Source organism: Taeniopygia guttata, chromosome 2, assembly GCF_048771995.1.
Source record: "Taeniopygia guttata chromosome 2, bTaeGut7.mat, whole genome shotgun sequence".
NCBI lineage: Eukaryota > Metazoa > Chordata > Aves > Passeriformes > Estrildidae > Taeniopygia > Taeniopygia guttata.
In genome coordinates, this window is record NC_133026.1 from 132224097 (window position 1) to 132248025 (window position 23929).

General features: G+C 33.8%; 1 protein-coding gene across 50 annotated transcripts in view; it reads left to right on the forward strand.

Moving 5' to 3' along the window:
* Nucleotides 1-23929, forward strand: part of RIMS2 (regulating synaptic membrane exocytosis 2) — a 447420-nt gene that overhangs the window by 246681 nt on the left and 176810 nt on the right. For 31 of the 50 annotated variants that reach the window (XM_072924886.1, XM_072924904.1, XM_072924905.1 and 28 more), the window contains 5 exons: nucleotides 5033-5080; nucleotides 12238-12368; nucleotides 15077-15248; nucleotides 15796-15949; nucleotides 23663-23689. In XM_072924886.1, the coding sequence (XP_072780987.1) occupies nucleotides 5033-5080; nucleotides 12238-12368; nucleotides 15077-15248; nucleotides 15796-15949; nucleotides 23663-23689 (532 nt within the window). The remainder of the gene's footprint in view (nucleotides 1-5032; nucleotides 5081-12237; nucleotides 12369-15076; nucleotides 15249-15795; nucleotides 15950-23662; nucleotides 23690-23929) is intronic. The other 19 variants (XM_072924890.1, XM_072924910.1, XM_072924911.1 and 16 more) reach the window with 3 other exon arrangements.

Here is a 23929-nt window from a genome sequence, read left to right on the forward strand (position 1 = left end):
CTTTTAAAGCATATTTTTTTTTTTGTAATAAACTGAAGAAGTTGGGTTTTGTGCACCTTTCCATGTTATTTAAAATTCCAAAGTGTGATTTTTCAAAAGTGCTCAGTTGAGGCCTGACATATTGAAAAGGAAAGGCAAATGGAATGGAAGCAGTGCAAAACTGGTGCTAAAGAAGTTTGGAAATGTTACATGATACTTCCAAGTTGGGTATGTTGAGTGTACCATAAAAATACACATAAAATCCAAGCAGACTGTTTCTAGGTGACACAGAAATGCTTTATGGCATTGATAGAGGAGGCAGAGAATATTTTTGTCTCTTCAGTGGCCATGGTGGCTCCATTTTGCAGTGCATGTGACATTATTTGTTTGCTCATCAGGAAAACCATTTACAATATATAATTTTCTGTAGTTGTTGTACTTAACTACTTTGAAAGATTCAATCCTTTGGATAAATGGAAAACTAAAAATCTTGACTGCAGAATGCAGAGTGTTTTGCAAAAGTACACAGACCAAAGTTCCTAAAAACCCTCTTATTTTTACAAGACAGTAAAAATTGTTGATAGGAGAGACAGGGAAGAAAGAAATTCCTTTTTTCTAAACTTCATAAATATTACACTGTCAAAAAGCTGTGGTGCCTAGCTCCCAGCAGGAAATTCAAGAGCCAGAGGTAGCTGCTTGGATGACCAGTGCACACAAACGATGGAATAATTGTCCAAATAGGAACTACATAGAACTGACTTTCTCACTTTCAATTTCAGATCAAAATCATAATGAGTTTAAGATCAGGATTTTTAGTGAAGTCAGTAAGTCTTTTGATTTAGTGGTTTCATAGGATACTGAAGCTTAAGGTATATAATAATAGTATTGGGAAATTTTGAGATATATTCTAATTTATTGAGAATAACAGAAATACAAAGATTTTATTTCTCAGAATGGCATATCAATTCAGTGTTTAACTCAAGAAGGCATAATTCCTATTTTTGTTTATTTTTTGCATGTTTCAATATATAAATGCCTATTCTAAAAAGTTTCTTTCCATTTAAGGAAACCAAATAATATTAGGAGACATTAGAAAATCTTTCCCTTTTTTTTGGTTCTTCCTCATGTATTATTTGCAATTACATTCAATACTCCTGACTTCATATTAGCTGCGTTTCCCTCAGAGAGCAGTTGATATCTATCTGAGAACACAAAGCTCCATCTGAGTGAAACTGAAGTCAGAAATACTCTGTAATTCTCTAAAGTTCCAATTTATATATCTAAGGATAGTAGACAGTTAGAAAGTTTGGATGCTTGTCTTGTCTGCCCAGTTAATGAAACATTGGAAATCGCTGTGTTTCATGTTAATCGTGTTAAGGGCACAACCCAGCTCCTGCTGCTATTGGGTTAAGACTTTGCCTTGCTGGTCATAGCGTCTGAAGATGCTCTGCATAGGAGGCAACATGGGACCTAACTGGGCAAATTGCAATGTGTAGGCTAATATGCATTTTTAGAAATAGAGGACTTTATGAGAATTGACGTGTTCTACAGGAAGAGTGTTTTCAAAACAACCAGTATAGTTTTGTTTTGATGTGATACTTTAAGATAGTTTTGAAAAATTAAAAAATGTTGTGACATTAGATTTGGGTGTTTATATTCTTGAATGTAATATGATGAATAGCTTTTCCTTCACTTTTTAATATTTGGGTTTATCATTCTACAATTTTTAAAAGTTTTGAAACTTTAGAAGAATTAGTGAAAAAATCCTGTTTGTACAGTTGGAGATGTTTTGAAAAATTACAATGGACTATGAGATTTTCTAATTTTGGACCTTTAACAAAGGTGAAGTAGTAAGGTAAAACTGAAGTTTAAAAATCTCCTCAAGTTACAAAAACTATTTTATTTTGAATGCTACAAAATAGATGTGCTACAGTATTTTGGTTTTCCATGTCTTAATCAGATCTTTTCTAACAGAACAGTTGATGGATCACATATTCATTCAAAATAGCTGAGTAAGGTAGAAATGAAAGGAAATACTAAATTCTGCATGTATTCTTTATGGGGAGTGCATAGGCAAGAGAATAACTACAGAACCCTGGCAATAAATGAGCTGTAAATTAGTAAATGAGGATGTTGCTCTTTGTGGAAGTGGTGGGTCAATGATATTCTGGGTGATGGTGGTTGAATTCAAGCAGGTATGATGGATCTGGGAGAACAGATGAAAGGCAAGATTTTTGAAGTGTTTTCTATATTTTCTGTGCCTTTGAACAGTAGCATGTGTCCTGAGGGGTTGCTGTTAGTGCAGCTGTGGTTGCTGTGAAATAGAGGCAGTGAAATACAAGAATTGTTGGCTGAAATGGAGATAGAACAATTTGGATGAAAGTCTTAAATATTTGAATGAATACTTGAGCATAGCTTTATTCAGACAGTGCTCTAAATTCTTAAAGGACTTTTTAAATATAAATAGTATTTTGGAATATATTTATTTATTTTCAGTGTGGTTTTAGCTGGTTTAGCTACAGCAATGTCACTCTAGTATTCAGGGATGTCTTTCTCTGTCCAGTCTTCCATGTTTCCCTCTGTATTGGCATTGGTCTGTGTGTTTTCTTTGTGGAGGTTACAGTGTCAAGTCTAGAGCTGACTAATAGGATTGACCACAAAGTAAAACATTGCACATAGACATGAAATCCTCTTTACCTTAATAATTATTCTGCCCAAGTACGTATTCAATTGAACAAATTATGTACAACTACAGTAAACTATTGTGTGTTATAACTTGCTAATATAATTTATCCATATTATCTGTGTTTTATTTTATAACACTTTTTATTCATGTTGTTTTTAGGGGAATATCTGACTGTTATTGCAATTATAGATTTTCTATTTGCTTTGTCTCATTCCTGTTTCTGTATTTTTTCACTGAGTTGTTTTTCCTTTAATATAATTTTGAAAAAGCCAAAAGTATTCTTTGTATGTTGGTACTCTTAGCTTAACTACTGAATTATAGCTACATTTTCAATACTGTATGAAAAGTATAACTTGAAATGCTTTTCCAATAGTTAGGTTTAGGAAATAATAACATAAGACCATATGAATGGATACAAGTATAAAATCACAGTATTTAATTTTTGTACTGGTGGAAGTTCTAGCAGAAAAGGGGTGCCATTTATCAAATGAATCTCCTTCCCTGTACATTTGAACCACAGAACTACTTCAATAGATTTTCCATACATATTCAGTTTATAAAGTAATTAAAATAAAGTTATGTTCATTATAGCTGTAATATATGCAACATAACTGAAAGCCTTTATGGTACATTATGAAGGGCCTATATGTCAGCACATTGAGGAGATGAGATCAAGTACAATACATGCTACCCCTCCCCTTTCACATGTACTTTTTCCTTTTCTTCCTCCCCTATAAACCTCTATAAAATTAAATTGCTGTTGCTCTAACATCAAAACCTGGAAAATTCTAGGTAGTGCACGCAATGTGTTGATTTTCCTCCATTTTCAAGGCAGAATATGACAGGTGAGGACCCTTGGTACATGGTGAGAGAGATTCTGTCCCTCTTAGGATGGCAATATTCTGTGATAACTTATTTTTTCCCTTGTAAAATGGAGCTGAAGCAAGCTGAAGATCTACTTTTATTGTGAGTAGGTCACATTCTGACACCCTTAACACTGGACTCTGCAGTCCTGCCTATGCAGAATGACAGGTAGAGTGTAGCTGCTGCACCTTGCAGAACGCAGGGAGCACACCAGACAAAACCCGTGATCCAGGCTGCCAAATTTTCTTATGTATCCTCTTTCTTTGATGTAAGAACAGACTACTTCACACATTTTATAGAACAGATTTCTTGATCATCTGTGCATGCCAAATAAGCAAGGAGGGTGGCAGAAACATCATCACAGTGCCTATTGCCATGCTTTGAGTACATTTCTAATGGAAGTGAATATTGAGTAGTAGCTTCTTTCTATCATTTTGAATTAGATCAATAATCTCATGAAAACTGAACAAAGGTAAAGGAGATTCCAACCTGTCAGAAGGCTGTGATTATTGTGACCTACTCCATGCTCCTGTTCTCCCACTCACCAGCCCTCTGAGGTACCAACACATACTCCTTTTCCTGTCCATGGCCCATACTCTGTACCAATTTTGTGCCACTCCATTAGCTGTTGCCCTAAGCTGAAGATGGGAAGTGGTTGCTTGGAATTTGAAGCTAGTCCAGGAATTTGTGTTGTCTGTACTCGATGTAGTCTTGCTGTAGCCGCTGGAGGCCACAAGGTTGTATGTGGTCTGAACTGTTACAGCACAAAAATATGTTATAAATGCATCTATATGTACGATTTGCTAAATTTTCTAGATCCCATTTCACTCAAGGATTTTGTGTGTATACCATATGTCACTTCTCTCATGATTGCTAGAGAATTGAAATACATAGATTGTACCTTTCCCCATATAAAGTTAATACCAGGAAGCACTAACTTTCTTTTAATTATTTTCTAAGTACTTAGGAGGACTTTCCATAGACATGACTCTTAAAATCGCAAAAATAAAAACCTTTTATTCTACTCGCTTTCCTAAGTAACCAAAGCTGTCAGTACATGAATGGTACTTGTTTCTCTCTGAATATGCATGTACAATCTCCTTGAAAGAGATTATCAACGTTATGTTTCTAACACCACTTTTAAATCACACTTTGCCTACCTGTTGTTTTTGTTACATGTTATTTCTAAATCTATTGTAAGTGTTGTCTATAGACTTGCAAAGAGAAATCCTTGCTCCTGGGGAATCAGTGGCAAAATTCCTGCTGACTTCTCTAAGGCAAGAATTTCCACCAAAGGGTTTTGATATGATTTGATAACAGATTTGCAGATTTAATTTACGCATTGCATTCAAATACTTTTTGTTAGATAAATATGTTGTTGGTGTAAAGCTGTGTTTAAAGTAATAGTTACGTGTCTTTGTTTTTACTTTTGGTCTTTTAGTTTCCAGCGTGTTGTCCTTTTTGGTTTTGTTTTATTGCTTTTTCTTTAATTTTGCTTACCAGAGCCAAAGCCTTAGTAGAAGAACAACGCCTTTTGTTCCTAGGGTTCAGGTAAAGACTTCGTCTGCCTGACAGAAACTAAAGTTGTGGGTTTTTCTTTTGTTTGTTATGGAAAATGCATAGTAGGAAAACGCTACATTATAGTCCGTTTTCCCATATTTTGAGTGTGTTGCTTTAAACCATATTAACAACTTTCATATCATCTTGTGAGCAGCTTGTAAAATTCTGCATGGGGGTTAAAATATTAAATTAAAATTTAAAGAGACATCTAGTCTTTGTTTGCTGTCTGCCCAATATTAAACTTATACAGGTTTCAATAGTGACGATGGCTATGCATCCCACATACAAAATTTTTGGATTGTTTAAGCAATAAATAATTTTGTGCTTGAGGTTATTATATAAAGATGAATGTCTCTTTAAATCATTCATTATCATTATTTAACACATTTTTTTGCATTTTCCACATAATAGTAGTGCCTTGAGTAGAAGACAGGCAAAAAATTTGTACCTTGTTTAAATAAATAAATTTCTTGTGCATGAAACTTGGTTCTTGCATTTTAAGTATATTTAAATAACCAAAACTCTACTTGAATAAAAAAGTAATTGCCCCTTTTTCTTCCTGAATGTATTTAGCTTCGATATTCTGTTTAGGTACAAGTTGTTTGCCTTTTTTTCATTAGGAAGCTTCTAAGATACTATAGAGTTATGCAAAAGTAGGTTTCACTAATATTATATTCTGCTTATCTTGCTTTGCTGCATGTTTTTCATTTTTTTTAAACCAGAATGTTATCTGATTTTCTTACAGAATATCTTTTTGGAGATGTTAATCTTTGGTGTGGCAGCTTTATAAATGTTTTTCTTTGATTAATTGACCAAAATGTAAAGGATGATCAGAAAGAGATGAATGAATTTCATTATGAAATGGAAATAAGATCATATATATATTTATAAAGGAATTCTAAATAAGACTGCAATTAAGAAATCAAATATGACTCATATTTGACAAAGTACATTTTTTTCACAACATAGTATTCTCAAAAGTATTTCTTACATCTGCTTAAATATAAATTCAAAAATAAGAATTTCTAAAGAAGTAAGAGATTATAAAATAATGCCTTGATTGTATGATTTTAAATTAATATATTATGTGCTATTGACATAAACTGGTTTTGTACGATAAATTTAAAACATCGTTTAGCATGATTAAGAAAGTTGGATTCTGCTCATGATAATGAAATCAGAGAGGTATAATTACAAGTTGTTAAGTAGTTCATAGAGGTAAATATTATATATTACATAAGTAGTTTTTAAATTTTTTTTTTATATATGTGCTAAATAAATTTTAAAAATATATGAGAGTTGATTGTTCAATTGAAAAAGGAAATCTCTGCCTCAAACCTGCATGTTTAATGAAATACTGTAATGTAGAAATAACATGTAGTAGTTCCTTATTTTAATTCCATTATACCAAATAAAAACATAGACATAAAAATTGTCAAGAGGTGAAAATGTTTAAGGATTACTTGCTCATCCTTTGGATGCATTGTTTTTTATATTGTAGGTAAGAATTGTCCTTACCCCAGTTTTGTCTCTACATAATCGATGCCTGTGGGGTCCTTGTGGACCTGTCTAACAGGTTTTCTTTTGCAGAGCCTAGTAACAGTCAATGCTAAACATAAGGGTTTTGACAGGAGTTCCCGAAGAACTCAAAATTATGACTGTGGCAAAATCTTTACAACTACTATGAAACAAAAAGTCATCCATCTGCCCACTTTTAGTGGTGATAGTAGATTGTATGAAAAGATTCATGTTAGATATAGTTACCATGCATGCTGCTGAAAGAAGAGGAATTCTCCAGTGTCTTCAAACAAGGGTATTAGGATCAGTCCAGCAGCAGCACAGAACTCTGGTTACTTTTTTGGCATGACAAATTCACTAAATAAGAGCTCTGAGCTGCTGTTTACAGTTGTCAGGAAGTATACATTTCATTGTGGGCTGAGGTAAAGCTGTGTCTGTAGAACTTCTTACAAGAATAAGAATCTCCAAACATTCTCTTTATATTTATTTGTTTCATCACTCTCAACAGGAAATCCATATCTTTATTCTTGCTTGCATCTTCTTTACTTGTTAGTTTGAAATTGATCCTTTCCGGCAAAAGCTCCTCTTCCACACTTCCCTCCATGACATTTCATTAGTCTTCTAGCTCACTGGATGATTTCATAGAATCATCATTATTTCATTGGGAAGAAAAACACTCAGTTTCTTTCCTATCAAATGCCCACTGACCTTTTCCTAATTTTACAGTATTTGTAAAACTGCATCTTTATTTCCTGAACTTTTTGATTCAGTTTGGCATACCAGTAATTTTCTAACTTTTAGAGTGATGCTTTATGAACCTTTGTAGGGAAAAATCTGTTCTTAAAATTGTGTTTTCTGTGCAGTATCTCTTGTTTACTTGGCAAAGCATTCTTTTGAGCCAGAGTTGCCTCTGGGTTTTTTCTAACTTCAAAAATTTCAGACATCCTTTTGGCTTTAATACAGAACATCAATATATTTGATCAGGTATAAAAACATGTAAAAGGTAAAATCACTAAAAAAGATATTTTGAAAAGAAACATAGAGTAGGCCAGCCTAAATACTTCTATAATTTCCTGGCCTTTGTATCCTACAAGCTTTTCCATTTGACAGCCTTTTTTTGTTGTTGTTCAAGCATATTAGACAGCAGCTGAAGCAGAAAGCAATAGTAGTTTGATTTAGCAACCCTCAGTGCTCAGGATTTTTTAAAGGTGAGTTTAACAACATTCAAAACTGGCTTCAGCTATGCCAAAGACATTACCACCTCAGGGCAGTTTCAGCATGTACATAAGTTTAAGTACAATGAAAAGATTACTGCAAGTATTTTTAAAAAGAAACTTGAGATTTTTTTTTTAAACAACAGATCCCACTGGTATATCTTTGGTTTCAGAATAATGTGAGAAAGAAAAATACTATATAATTTTAAAATAATAATAAACATACAAACATCTATGTAGGTTACATGAAAAATTATAATGAGCAGCAGAAGAAAAAAAAAATGCCTTGCCAGCTGTCTCTAAAAGCTAGTGATGTCTGAGTAGGTTGTGGTGGTAAAAATCAGCTGTAGGGCAGATGGTCTCTCCCAGTGGCACAAGTTTTATCTCTTTTCATGAGATTCGTGAAGTACCCCTTATATAACAAAAACATAACTGTAGCATAGAATTTAAATCTTCAAATATTCTCTGTTTCTAAATCTAAATTCTGACTGACGATATGTTTTGCCTATATGTCCTGTATTTATGTATATAAAACTACATTAGATTTGCATAGTTGAGCAGTCAAACATTCATGAGACAAGAGTATAGGAAGTGCAATTATAATATTAGCTAGGATTTCTTAACTGATTCCCTTATCAGGGGGAATAAGAGTAGGGGTTCTTATATATGATTACTTCTTTTCTAAACTCTGACCTCAGTGCTCTAAAACTTCTAGTGAAGATGAGATTTAATAGAAAAAAATGAAATCTAGTAAGCTGAATCTATGGCCTTAATTTATATAACTTATACTAACTTCAAATACATTTGAGGTGGCTTGAGGAAGAGCTTTCACTTGTACAGTTGAAGGAAAGATCTAAGTACCTCAATACCTGCAGTGAGTGATTAACCCAAATAAAAGACACCTAAGCCCAGTAAGTCTATTTGAAACTAAAGCTACTCCAGAGGGTGAGTTGATTCTCCAGGGGAGGCACCTTCTACTGAGGCTACAGAGGACCATCCTTACCCATTCTGTGATTCTGTGAAACAGGAATGCTAGCTAAATATACTAGATAACTTCTCAGAATGCAACACCAGCAGTCAGCTTTTATATACTGTTTGTGTAGGAAGCTTATTTCAGAAACAGGACATATACTGTTTATATACTGTTTAGACAGAAGATGTTGAACCTGTGTATCAAAATAGTGCCTTTATCATCAAGCTATGCCACATCCCATTCTTCTCTGGAATATAAAAGCTGAGATACACTTTGGCTGGGAATAGAAGTGTGTGGTGTTATCACAGCATGCTTCAGTTTAGTAAGTTCCAGACCTGATACTCTACATGAGTATTGCTCTTGTATTAGACCATTACTGGTTATAAACCAGAAAGAATGAAACTGGGGTCAGACCCACATCTCTGTTTCCTTCAATCCTTTGAGTGCAGAAGGGTTCCTGTTTCCTGCACTCTGCGGCAGTCACTCCTACGTGGTAGCCTGTCTGCAGCAGACGCCCCTCTCAGTGAATAACAGACCATCTCAGTGCACCTCAGTATCAGGAGGTACTGAATTTAGATGCCTGTTTGCCTGAATGTAGGTCATAGCAGAAGCTTAATAAAGCAGTAGTGCATGTCCGGCTGCTGAAGGAGCCCAGGGAAGGAAAGTATATGAGCATGTGTGTGGCTAATTAGTCTCCAGAACTTCAGTGCAAAGTGGGAAAATATTCAGGTAGCACCACTTTCTAAGTGAATCTTAGGTGCCTACATCCTAAGTAATCTAGACAGACAAAATCCCATCCAAGAAGGTTTTCTTCAGGTATTAGTCTCAACATTAGCATCAGCCAGCATGATTTTTTATATAATGTATTTTATGTGTTGCATGTTTAGCTTTCCCTTTCCTTCATTTAGATCAGGATTGTTTTGTTGAAGTTTCTTAGATGTTCTAAACTTATAAAAGCATGTGTGTGTGTGTGTGTGTGTGTGTAAAAAATCCTGCTAGATGTTTTTTCATCCCAGTCTCTCTTTCAACATATATTTTGCCAGTTAGCATGGCTAGTTCTTTTGTCACCTCACAGCATTTCTCTCATTCATTCGGTTTTTGCACTTCTGTTAATCTCTGGTCCCTGACATTAGTGGTTCCATTCTTCCCGTGTTTCACCAAGAAGTATCCTGTCTATTTTACTTTCGTGGTAATTATAAAGCAGCTTTTTCTTTGTCCCTTCTTCTGATCCCATTCTCCCCTCTATGGGCTTCGTTGACCCTTCTCTCACAGTTTCTCCCTTCCTTCTGCTTGCATCCTAACCAAATGACTGCTTGAGTTATAAGTACCTCTGCTGTGTGTTGGAGTGCTAGCAGTGTGAATAGAGGAGAGAGAGAGCTTTCTGGTTTTAATTCTGACTCCTGACTTTTCCTGTAACAAGGAAAATTAAAGAATATTACATGGAAAATATGCCCATTAAGTTCAAGTTTTTCCAATTTTTTATTTCAGAACATCAAGGGAAAAGTAGAAGGTATAAGTCAATGCAAATTTTGAGCCCTTGTTCCAAACTACAGTTTTTAAAGCATCTCAATGAAGTGGTGTCAGATGATTTCAGTTTCTGCTTAAGTAATTCTCTAAATATTTTGACTGAAGTTTTCATGTAAAAATTCAGTCTGAAACAAATACATTTAGCTTGCATATGAACACATAATTCTGGTTATATTTTTGGCAGCTATATCTAGATGATTTCACATTCATCAGTCACAGTTTGTGATAGTGTCTGTATCACAAATATATTTCATTCTCCTTAAGCAAGCATAATTTTCCACAAAAAGCAAAAGAAGTTTGTCTTCAGTGCTTGAGATCTGGGACTAGCCAAGTCTGTCTTTTGCTTCAGGACTCCCAAGGAAACCTGCAGGTGGATACATTTAGTGTCAATGAACATCTAAGTTGACTTACACTTCAGAGGTTATTAAAGCTGTACTGTTGATGCAAAGCTTTCTGCTTTTGGTCTGTAGCTGGATGGAGATAGCTAGAAGTCCAGATAATTCTCAGTGTAGAAAAAATACTGTCAAAGCCCCTGGCTTGTAAGAATGTAGGAACGTCTAAAATTCACACACAGATGAGTGGCCAAAGGGCCCTTTAACTATTAGTACCAGAAATCTTAAAGTCTGTAGCAGGACCAATGACAAGGTAATGGAGGAAAAATATCCCATTTTTAATATCTATTCAAATGGCCAGTGGCTACAGGAATTGCAAGATCTGAAGCAGTGAACGAAGTACACTGCCACCAATAATTGAGTTGGCGTGTCTTAGTGTAATCTCACTTAGTGAAGTATTAGCAATGGCAGAGAGCTAAATCAGACTCTTGTTTATGGGTTAAAAGTCTTGAGAATTACATCAAAACCTTTCTTTAGGAGACTGAAATGTTGAAGATGAGGAGATGAAAACTCTGTCTCTGAAATTATGTGAGATGGTTTCCACAGAAAATGCACCTTCCCCTCTTTATGTCTACCTTAGCTATTCATGTCTAAAGGTGTATTGCCTGGTTAGGTGTGCAGCTGGGCATTATCCTCTCTGATTCTCTTAAGTTCAGGCAGGGTCACTGTTTTCTTTAAATGTCCTAGTTTGCTCTGTCTCAAGCAAAGGCCTCATGAAGAGAGCCTCCTCAGTAAGCTGTAGCTAGTGATACTGCAGTGCTACCACCATGTAATGGCCCCTTGGCCATTTGGAAAGCTTTGTTTGTCCTAACTGCGTCATTTTCCCATCCTGCAGTGACTGCTCTGAAGTAGGTATATCCCTTCTTGGCTGATGTATTTGCAGTCATAGAATTCAAACTGAAATAGCTAAATAGCTACATAGCAGCTTGTAATGACTGTAGTGAAAAAGGATAGCAAATCAAGCCTTAGATTGGTTAATAATTTCTATGAATGAATAATAGTGGTTTTTACCTTCTTACTGAGTTTGACTATGAAGAGAGTTGGACTACTGAGCCTTCCTGTCAGTATTTATGGAGGACTTCTATGATTTCAGAATAAGTGTGTATATGTTGAAAAATATTAAGTGATATGAAATATTTGCAGGTTTATCCCATAGTATCTTTAGCACAACAGCAGATGTGCATAAACTCCTCGGAAATGTATATATATGAATGGCATACATTAGTAATGCAAGTTATACAATACAAGGGAGAACAATCCTAACCAGGGCACCATGTGAAAAACAATTAGTGTGAAGTAAGGTACTTACAGTACAGGGTTTTGAAAACAGAGTAATTCCTGGTATATACTGAAGCTATTACAATATTAACTTATTTTTATTTGTTATAAATGAGAAATACAGTGTAATATTTTCTGTTTAAGTAACCAATATAAATAGAAGCTCATGAGCAAAATTATGTTTAAGGATTAATATGCAACTTCATTGTAGAAATGAGTTCACTAATTAATATTTTCTTCCTGCAGATAAAACTGTGGTATGACAAGGTTGGTCATCAGTTAATAGTGACCATACTGGGAGCAAAGGATCTTCCTTCAAGGGAAGATGGGAGGCCAAGGAATCCTTATGTTAAAATTTACTTTCTTCCAGACAGAAGGTAGGGTGAACACAAAGACAAGGAATGTTTGAATTAGTCTCTTACTCAGGTGGCATGCACAGCTGAGTTTATCAGCCATACGTACATGGAAGAAAGCTTACAATGTTGAGCTCTTGTGTTGAACATGCTGCGTAACAGCAAGATGTCTTTGAACACTAAGCATAAACTTGCTTTCCCTGGCTATATTATTAAATACTGAATAGAAAAGGAAAAGAAAGGTAAACACATGTCTTTTCATGGGAATCTGTTATTTGCAAAGAATATTATTAGTGTATTATAATGCCTTTATTTCCTATGCCAGTTATTCTTCACTAGAGCAAAGAAGATGCTACACAGTCGGGTTCATAAATATCTGGACTGATGAGTCCAGCAGTTTGGTATGCCCCACCTTTATTCAATAAAGCAGTAACATGTTTGGCATCTGAAACCCACAGATTTTTGTTCATAGTATAAGTGAGTTAAGGCTGAAGGGGACTCAGCTGAGAGTTCCCATTTGCACTTTGAAAACTTTCCCTAAAGCACAGGACTCATGTTAATCTGGATGGTGTAATTTATGTACTTAGGAAAAATTAAACTGTGGTAGGAGCCCTGTTTCTGGAAAGCGCCTTCACTTCTTAGTCCATGATTTTCTGTGTTTCAATTTAGGTTTTGGGAAGAACAGCAGAAGAGATAGTGTGTTTTCCAGTTTATTTTTGAACAGATTGTGTCAGTAGGGGAACATGTTTACCTTTATTTTGTACGAACCAAATAATTCAAAGCTTTAATGTCACTCAAAATAATAGATCAGTGGATTGCTGAATCTGTAGAATAGAATGTAACTTTTATTTTTACTTCCTTTGCTTTTCCAAATAGCAAAAGTGGGAAGATGCTGGCTATTTCCATTCCCATTTGGCTTCAGCAGGAGTTAAAGCTATTTAGTATTTTAGAAGAGGTTGCTTTTCCACTTTCATTGTAAACCATATGTTGACAAGCACATTTTCTGTGGCTACATAATTTGCTGTGTCATTGATGATTAAAAGGTTTTGGTTAGCTTTTCTCAAGGTCACCAGTATTCGAAAAGTTGGTTTAGTTCTGTAGTTTATTCAAACTGCTGCAGTGTGTTTGTAGCTTCTGAAGCTACAATCAGCTTCAGAATCAGGTCTGCTTCAATTATCTTACCTGCTTTTGCTTTTTCAATAGTAATGAGCAAGTAATAGGCTAACAAAAGTGTGTTCACATTGTTTTACAATGTAAATAGTGATAACTAAAAAAATATATTAACATTAAATTTTATGAATCTCTATTTTTTCCCATGTATGAGAAGCATTCAGAACTTTTCTTTAGTTGTTTTATGTGCCTATGATCAGCAATTTGTCTTATAGAATTGTGGGTTTTTTTCCTGATGTGGAAATTAATTTTTCTTTCCATAGATTTAAAAGCTAAGTAGGCAACAGTGTATTTCTTGTGTAGTAGAAAGAAACATGCTGGAGGTAAAATACTCTTAAGTAAGTCAAGCATTTAATTAGATGAAGATACTGAAACTTCTCTTTGAATTAAGAAATTTAATTGAAAAATGTTGTACAATGTAACTTATTTCAGTTCACAAGGGTAAACAAACCTTTTGTATGCTAGTAATAATTTATATATTTTTTAACAATGTGTCTAAAAATATTATTACTTAGGTAATTTTTTGATCTAGCTACCAAGTAACAGTTCTGAAATACAATGACTTTATTACAATTGCAATTATTAACGAATGGACTGCATCTGCATTGTCTATTAAAAAATCCTTATAAGTGAGTATGGCAGCTGCATTATGCAGCAATCAGCAGGTTTAAAATAACCATTGTTATGAGGACTCTTGTCAGTATTCTCAGTAGAAGGAGTGTGGGTGTTTTTCAGCGAAAATTGTTGTAATCAGAAAATATCAATTCTTTCAAGCAGAAATATTCTGTAAAAGACATTACTTTCAACAGCACCCTGGAGCCAAAGCCAAGGCTCCCAGGGCAGCCTTGCCTGGAGACCTCACCTTGTAATGGAGGTCCACTTTCAGCCTGGGTGATTCGCTGGAGTGACCAAAGGATTTGGGAAGCTGTTTTGACAAAATTATTTGTTCCAGTGATGCTGGAAAACAACATGTAACTCATTTTGGGGCTTCTGATTTCTCAGGTGGATAAGGAGCCCTTAGCCAGGAAAACCCTGCGCTGCCCCCAGCTCCCTGACCATTCCTTCATGTGGGGCAGCTGCTCCTTCCTGCTCTGCAGCTGGAGGGACCCTCTGTAGGACAGGAACTTGACTGAGCCAGCTGGATCATTTTTGAAATGCAGGTGTTCACTGTGCCCAATGTTGTCGGTAGAGGTCTTCTACTGCCAGACCGTGCCTTGTGGAAATCCCATTTATGGAAATATATTTTACTTTATAAAATGCTGTTTCCAAAATAAAAGAGAATACACCCAAAATCAAATTAAAACATTAGTGGCTTTTGGGAAACATCTTAGAACTGGAATTGGCACATAAACTTGAAATTACCTAACCATAGCTTTTAATATGAACTTATTAATTATCCTCAATATATGCACTGACCATTATAATAAAGGAAAATTCATGATGTATAGTACCCATGATCCTACAAACTGAACGGCTGATTTAAGATTTCCTATTTTCCATTATATACTTAATGCAGTTTAATGGTGTTTTGAACATATTTAATGTTTAACTGTTTTTTTCAGTGATAAAAATAAAAGAAGAACAAAAACAGTAAAGAAAACATTGGAACCTAAGTGGAATCAGACATTTATTTATTCTCCAGTTCATCGGAGAGAGTTTAGAGAACGAATGTTAGAAATCACTCTTTGGGACCAAGCACGAGTTCGAGAGGAAGAAAGTGAATTTTTAGGAGAGGTATACAAGTATTTGTAGTTGCTATAGAAATACAGTTGCTATCATACTCATGTGTAGATACAGTATTTTTGAAAAAATTACTAACTGTGCAAAGCAAAGCTGGTTTTATTGTTTTATTTTTTCTTTCAATTAGTGGTAAACAAATAGTAATCTCACACATATCACGTAATCCTGATACATGATTCTTTCTGTGTTTTTTTCTGTTTTAGTAACAGCATGAATGTAGTTTCTCACTTTCTAATTGTTTATTAAAATCCATATTATCCATAGTCATATTTTACTAAAACTTTTGAATAGTGCTCATTAACTTATTTGAAAGCTGTGAAGGCTCTCATAAGGTAATAAGGGTTTCTTGAAACATTTTTTGGTATATTTAGTGTTCTAAAAGGCACAGAAGATTTTTTCAAATTAAAGCAAGGTTTTTATATAACTTCAGACAAGACTTTAGCAGTAAGAGAATAATAGAATAACATTTGTGAGTATGTTTATTTTAAAATATTCTGTCACGCAATGCTTTCCTACTTTTAACCATTCTTTCTTTTTTTAGATTCTTATTGAGTTAGAGACAGCATTACTAGATGATGAACCTCACTGGTACAAACTTCAAACCCACGATGTCTCTTCATTGCCACTTCCCCACCCCTCACCATATTTGCCACGCAGACAGCTCCATGGCGAGAGTCCCACACGGAGGTTACAAAGTAGGTTATTATTAGTTTTACACACTGTGTAGAGTTAATTTAAATTAATGCATACTAAAATATATTAAATTCTTGTGAATGGAAAGCTGTCAGAATTTTTATGTTAATTTGTTGCTGTATTAATATTAATTAATTTGTATTAATTAATACAAATTAATTAATATTAATGAGAGAGTCTGACATGCTACAAATCATATCAATCACTGTGCATTACACCATTTTTTTCTTATAAGACAACTCAGTTCAGATCCTCAGCTCAAGTAAATTATCTTTTGCAATGTGCTCCTTTTATCATGAAGCTCTTTCTTTTGTATTGTGTTCATAATATTATTGTTTAAACAAAAGAAGGTTTGCAGAACCTCTCTCTTTAGCTCGTACTTCTTAAAGTAACCTGTGTATAGCATCATATGTAGATAAATTAATACTATGGCCTGTTGCCTTGCTTTGATATTATTTTATGTGCTTAGATTCACAAATAGAATTTCTTTAAAAATTCTACTATGTAGAGTTTGTTATACTCGATCCATAGTAGTTATCAGTAGATATTTTGAAAATAGAGTATATAAAATAGGGTAATATAAATGGATACATAAGAATAAGACAGTAAAGGGGAAAAATCTGCTTATTCAATACTTCATGGTTTCTCCAGTTTAACTGTTCAATACTTCCAGTGATTTAAAGCTGAATAAACTTTATAAAATACGAGTTGACCATTATATTAAAAAACCCAGAAAACCAAATTACCAACCAAATTAAAAAAAACCTCCCAAAACCCAAAAGACCCACCACCACCACAAAAACTAACAAAACAAAACCAAAACTCCAAAACAAACAAACAAACAAACAAAAAAAAACCCTAACAACCCAAATCCAATTTTTAAGATTTACTTGGAGTTCCTTTGAGTCATTGTATATGAGTGTGTGTGCATGTTTCACACAAACTCACAGAAACTTACATGTGTAGTAATGAAAACAAGCTTGGATGTTTCATATGTTCTGTGTAGAGTCTTTATTACATAGCCCATTGTATACAAATATTTCAAGCATTTGATCTGTTTTACTTCTGCACTTGATGGTGAGAAGGATTAAAATGCTCCATATCATAATATTCTGAGATAGACACATTATCAGAGACTTAAACTGCATAGCCTTGAAGTTGTAAGATTATACTTGTCCCCAGAAGGACGAAATAAGTGATAGTTTAAAGGTAAGGAGTTCTATTGCAATTCACTCTTCTTCAGTCTTCTCATATGCCATGACTGTTATTTAACTAAAATTTTTAACTTATACTTCTTATATAGTCTATACCATCTTTTATCACATTTTAAGAAGCTTCCATCAACTCTTTTTACAGACCAATTGGACTCTTTTTTTTGAAGTTAGTGAAATTCTGGTTTTCAGGAAATAGTCAATCTTGCAAACAAACGCTTTTTGGCTGTCAGAATTTCTGTCTGTGCAATAAAAAAATGCCATTAAAGATGAATTTCCAATTTATTTTTTAACATATTTCAGTGATGTTTGAGTAAAAATCTGTTGGATGATATTGACTCAAAATTTGAAAGATATTCAGGATTTTTTATGTAGTAATACTACTGTGTAGTAATAAGTAATAAAAAATAACTAATACTAATACTCATAATGTGCTCAACTGAACAATTGTAAATGTTTGTCCATAAATATAAAGGAAAGGATTTAGCAAAACTTCTGTTTTGGTGAAATACTAAGATTTGGTATAGAAGTCTTGCTTTTCAGTGAAGATAATTTAGCCTGACTGTTCCCAGGGTCCTAGTTTTTCAGCCTCAGGTTCAAAAACTTCAATCAAATAAGCAATTTTAGATGTTCACTATTATTGCTGGAGAATTCACATGTTCCTACACTAAATAATCCTATTTCCTTTTGTATAGAGATAGGGACCCGATAAAGAAGGATTTTCTCTAGTGGCCTAGGAATATATTCATATCTTGAATCCTTGTGTATCATGAATAATTTTCAGTTTAAACAGATAGTTTTAAATGTACAGAACATGGTATCCTGGAATTAAAATCCTTGCTTTTTGGATTCTGAAAAGGTATACAATTGGAAATTTAGCATCTGATCAGAGTTCAGGTATGGCAGAAGAATCCATTTAGTAATGGGAAAATACAATTTTTCTTTTATTTCTGTCACAACTCTGAAAATAAAAGTACTTCTTGGTGTCCAAAGAGGTCATGCAATATCCTACTGAGAGATCCAGTACTCAACTGAACAAGGCTGTAAACAATGCAGTGGAAGCTGGCCAGGCCTGAAAGAGGCATTGCACCAGATGGGCTCCAAAAGCACTCTTCCCAATCTAAATGTCATCACCAGGGACAGGTGAAGGGCAGACAGCACCTCTTAAGACTCTTTACCTTCACTAAGGGAAATATTTATACTATATTAATAATGCAGAGAAGTTCAGGGTTTCAGCTTTTTTTGAGGTGCAAAAAGAGTATAAAGTCGATATATTAATTTCTTGTGTCTGAAGATGCTTTTGTATCTTTCAATAACATTATTGTATATGATGAAACAGAAGATGTTATCCAGCAGCACATTATGACAACATGAAGAAAATCTCTAGAACAAGGCACGTCTAGCATGTTTGTCAATGTTTTTCAAAGCACTTCTTAGAACATGTACTGGGAGGTTATTAAGCAGGCTGATTTCAATTTTTGGGGGTAAAAATCTGAGCGGTTCAGTCCTCCTACCTTTTGTTCTTTTCTGCAATGCCTCTATGTATAGAATTAGTGATGAAAGAATTTATTAAATACACCCAAAAATTGTAAGTGTGAGAAATGACAGGAGAGATATTTTGAATTGCAAGGTTGTTTTTTGTTTGTATAACTATACATTGCACATCTAAGCTTTTTTATCTTTATGATTGTCGCATAGGTATAAACATATTTATTTGAAGACAATACTTAAGTGTTACTCTCTAAAGGTAGTTTAAAAAAACCACCTACACTTACCACTTCTATTCTCTCAGTGGATTGCAATGTTCCTGAAGAGGAGCAGACTGTCAGCCCTGAAGAGCGAAGTTGTATTTACAGATTGCCAGTAGCAAAGTGCAAGCTTCCCACAGAGCCCCATATGCTGTTTTTTTAGAAACCAGCTTTCAGAGAGAGTAGCTTAGTTTCTACATATATTTATCTCTCAATATCTTTGAGTGGGCAGTGTGTTGTGGTACAGACTGATCTAAGTCAGCTGTCCACCTTCTCTTTCCCAGTCCTCTGATCCATCTATTCCAATAACTTCCTAGTGATAAACAACCATTCCTATACTTTTTCCTTTGTGTTTTTTGACAGACATCTACTTAGAAACTGGAACTAATATAGAACATAGGATTATGACTTACTAGCTCTTTCAGCTAATTATATTTGAATTTTTCATAACCTGATCCAATGAGTATATTTTAAGCTTTTCCTTATGAGAAATATTGTGTAATGAGTTGGTCTATTTTACTTATTGTGCTCAACTTTCAAAGTGTGTTTTTAAAATTACTTCATTTTCTCTTAACATTTACCATAAATCAGCCATACACCCAGAATTCCAGACAACATTAAGTAGAATTACAGCCAAACTGAAGTTCTTTTTATATTGCTTCTGAAAAAGATTGTAACCAGAAAATTAGAATTATTTTTTGAGAATATTTAGGAATTCCCATTTTTGGATGGCTATTTTTCCATCTCACATCAGCTGAAAATCTTATTGGAGAATACATACAGAATTGAATGTGCTTTGTGTGCTGTGTCCATGGTTATTAGGATGTTCAAGCTATTGTTAGTTTTTCTATTTGTTGAGAAATGATACAGAAATCAAACAAGGTTTATACCATGGGATTGTGTATCGAAAATTAGTTCCTTTCCATGAGCCCAGAATATAGAGATAGAAATCAAATTTGATATGATCCATTATTGTTCCATCTTTTACAGTTATATCCGTGTAATGTGAGCATTTGCGCAGTGTGAGCTGATATTGGAGAATTGAGAAAGAATATGGCGTTATTTTTTGTTTTGGAGAACAATTTTTTTTGTTTTATATTGACACTGAATTTGTTTTAGAAGCAGATTTTGTTTTACCCTGAGTATTTTAAGACTTTCCTAAATACTTAGGATTGAAAAGAAAACACTAGTTTTCTAAGTCAGATTCTGCAGCTTTAAAATGAAGCTGTCTGGAGTACTGCTCTGCAGCCCACAGAGAGTGCAATGTGCAGTGCAGGTAACTGCTAAGTGTGCAAATGAGAAGAAATGGGAATATAGCAATAAACCCAGACATTTTCAGGTCTCTTGTTGCAGGATAGGTCTGTACAGCAGCAGCTCTCTACAGTTTTTAAATACCATGAGAATTCACAATATGGTTTGAAAAATAAATAATTTATATTTTGAGCAACCTCAGTAAGGGAAAAGTAATAAATCTATGAGAGATAAACTCTGCTGAGAAGAAGGTCCCAAAGATTTTAGAAATTACAGTGTTTGAAAATCAACATGTAGAAGTAAAAACTGTTTTTTTTCCCAAGAGCTGAAGACCAGGAAAAAATCAATCTAAATTAAAGTAAATGTAAATTAATAGACTTTGGAGTAGTTTTCTTGTAAAGAGAATTTAATTACTTTTAAAATGAAATTAATCAATGACTTAATTCACTGAATTTCATGATTCTCCAGGCCCATAAAAAATCTGGAGGGAGAGAAATTACAGTAATGGGAATTTAAACTGTCGGGGAGAATTTGATTATAGTTTTGCTCTAAGAAATCTGCATATAATGTGCAAAAGCTATATATAAGTTTTTTTTTTAAACTATATTATTTTTTTGGATGGGAATAAAAAAAATCTATAATGTGTAAAAAAGTGTTTTAAATAACATGAAAAATTTTGTCATCTTTTCAGCTTTTTACTTTGTACTTTTTTCCATCAGACTGTATTTTCTGCAGCAATGCTGAGACCTTAACATGAAAAAAATTATTACATCTGACTAGAAAAAATCAATCTGATAGACTGAATTAAAAAATAAATAATCACATTTCTTATTAATTTTTGAAAAACATTTTTAAATGGACTTGTCATTGCTGAGTGCTGACAATTTTTATTTTTTGGATGTTCTGTGGCTCTACTATCTGATCAAGGAGGAATGTCATAACTGTTAATTTAATCCCTCTCTTCCATTCTTTAAATGGTAAAGCTATCAAGTCTATATTGCAGAACATTAAAATATACATTTTTTAGTACCAAAATCATTAAAGTTTAACAATAATTCAATTACAGATGTATCTGAAACTTTAATCTGTGAAATATAAGCCCCTGTGAAATGATGGAAAATCTTCCACTGAAAATTATTCATTTCCTTGGAGCTCTGTAGAGGCTCATTTTACTGCAGAATCTGGATCTTGCTGCCTCAGCAATTTCCTGTTAGTTTGTTGTGAGTTTGGGAAGTCAACACGATAATTTTTAGTGAATTTCACTGAACCTGACTTGAGGAAATGATAATAATACTATTCACTAGTAGGTAAGTGAATTGTACTTAATGGACACATGCATCAGAGACTTTTTCTCCAAATTATAATATGGAGCATTTTATGGTAGATGGCACAGGCCATGATTAATTTATTGTATGATTTTTACCCTAGAGAGCCAAAATGACAATTAATTTTCTCTTTCATGCTTCTTCCTTAGTTTTTATCTTTCTTTGAATGGAGCATAGGCCTTGGGCATGTTATCTTTGTTTGCATGCATTGATATTTTGTTCACAGAATATGGATATATATACCAGTATTGTATTTATTGTACATTTATTATTTATTTATTATATTTATTGTACATCTATGGCTTATTAAATACTTTAATTAAAAGGTATTTAACATGATACAGGGATGTCTAAAAAGGCCTTAAACTATCAAAATATTTGTCTTTTTCTAACTAATTTAGGATATTAATTTACTGAATTTTAATTAAGCTACAAAAATACTAAAAAACCTGTTTTGAAGCAGTTTAAGAGAATTACTTTATTTGTCTGATACTTGATAAAATCATGTTATTAAACTACTCTTCTGTTGTGTAATGAAGTTTTCAGATGGTTTTAATACTATTCTGGTTTCTTCTTTTCTGTGCTGTTACCATATAGAAACAAACATTCCTTTCTTAGTCCTTGATGCCATTATAATCTCACTAATTTTATATTCTTGTGCTTTCAAGAAGCTCTACACTTTTGAAGATCTATCCAGCAGTTTAATTCAGAAAGCCCATAATTTTTAACTAGATGAATAATTTCTAGACTCTGTTAATAGATTTTTTTGTGGGCATGTGGCACGCTTCCGCCTTTGGTGTTCAGGTAACACATGGTATTACCAGGGTAAACTAGGCAAAGTCCCTAACCTGCATTTTTTCATAATTTTGTAGCCAAATAATTTTCATTTTTAATGAAGTACATAACCAGAAGGGATTAGTATAAAAGAATACAAGTATTAGAGAAGTTACACAATAAATCACATCCAAAAGGTTGTAAGATATGCTGAAGAAAACCCCATCATTCATTTTGAAATTATATTGCCTAGTGGAATTCTGGGTCTGGGACATAAAAATGTATTACATTTATCAAGAAACCAAAGTTGAAAATATAGTTAGAAATTGTAAGTAGTAGGTGATTTAGTAATATGATCCACATATTAGAATAGTTAGTACCTGGATGGCAGAAAATGTGTGAGTTGCCAGAAGGCACTTAGTCATCCAGTGAATCCATTAACAGCACCATTTGGCAAGAAATTGAAATTTTCTCCAACACTGTCATATCATATCATAAGAGGTGCATCATTTACTTACAGACTGGCACTCTTTTCTGTTTAATATGGTGTCTGTGAGCTTTTTAATTACAAGGAATAAAAATATTAATAAAATGAGAAGATATTATTAATGTTATTCTGGCTTCCTGCCTTCTTTGTATTATGACATCTTATGGAACTCATATTTCAAAATCTACGAATGCAATTAACATTTCATGTTTCCAGAATTGTCAAGATATCCACCTCCTATTTTTTGGTTCAGTTTAGAAAACTTGGTATGATTGTTTGGAAAGCTAAAATACATAAACCTATCAGACATAAGGAATGCAAACAATAAATCAGGTATTACAAGTATTTAATCATTGAGCTCATATCAGGATTCTAAAATTTAGTGGTAACAACAGTATGTAATTAAAGTTCTCATGAATGTACATATTTACCTGATCAAGACCTAGCAGGAGGGAGAATGACTGGCACATCACTTCAGTCTGTTAAATTTAACGTAGGATTCAAAACTACATCTTGAGAAAGTTCTGCTAGTATTGCGGTTCCAACAGAAGCATGTGATATTATTAAGGGTAGCAGCTCATATTGTATGCCTAGCTGAATATACATTTTGCCCTTAAAAAGTTAAACACTTATAATAATAGTCTGCGATTGTATTTCAAAATTGGAAATTACTGAAATTGCTCTACCAGATCTCTGGCTATAGTGTATAACTGTTGATCCAGAAGTGATTGGCATTTTTGTGGTTTAATTTCTCTTAGCTGCTTGAATTTCATTTTGAAGGATTGTGGCCTACACTATCAAGTTCTTCAATCTCTGGCAGCAATTACAAAAAAAGTTTAAGGTTCTAATCATCCCTGTTACATGTGTTGATTCATGTATTTTTCCCTGACACTACTTCATTTCAATATTTGTTTTCCAGATAAAGGCTTATATTCATATAATTCAGGTAAATTTTCAGCATGCCAGAAATGCTTATTGCTTCCATATATGTGCAAAATTTAATTTGATATTTTATTGGTGTGCTTTTGCTACCTACTGTGCAGATACTAAATTGCATAAAAGTTCTTTGGCTTTTCTCGTCTGCTTTTCAGTAATAGGTCTTTTGTTGGCTTTCCTTCTCTATTGTTAATGTCTCAGTATTGATATTGGAACAATATTGTAACACCATACTTGCTTTTCTTGCCTT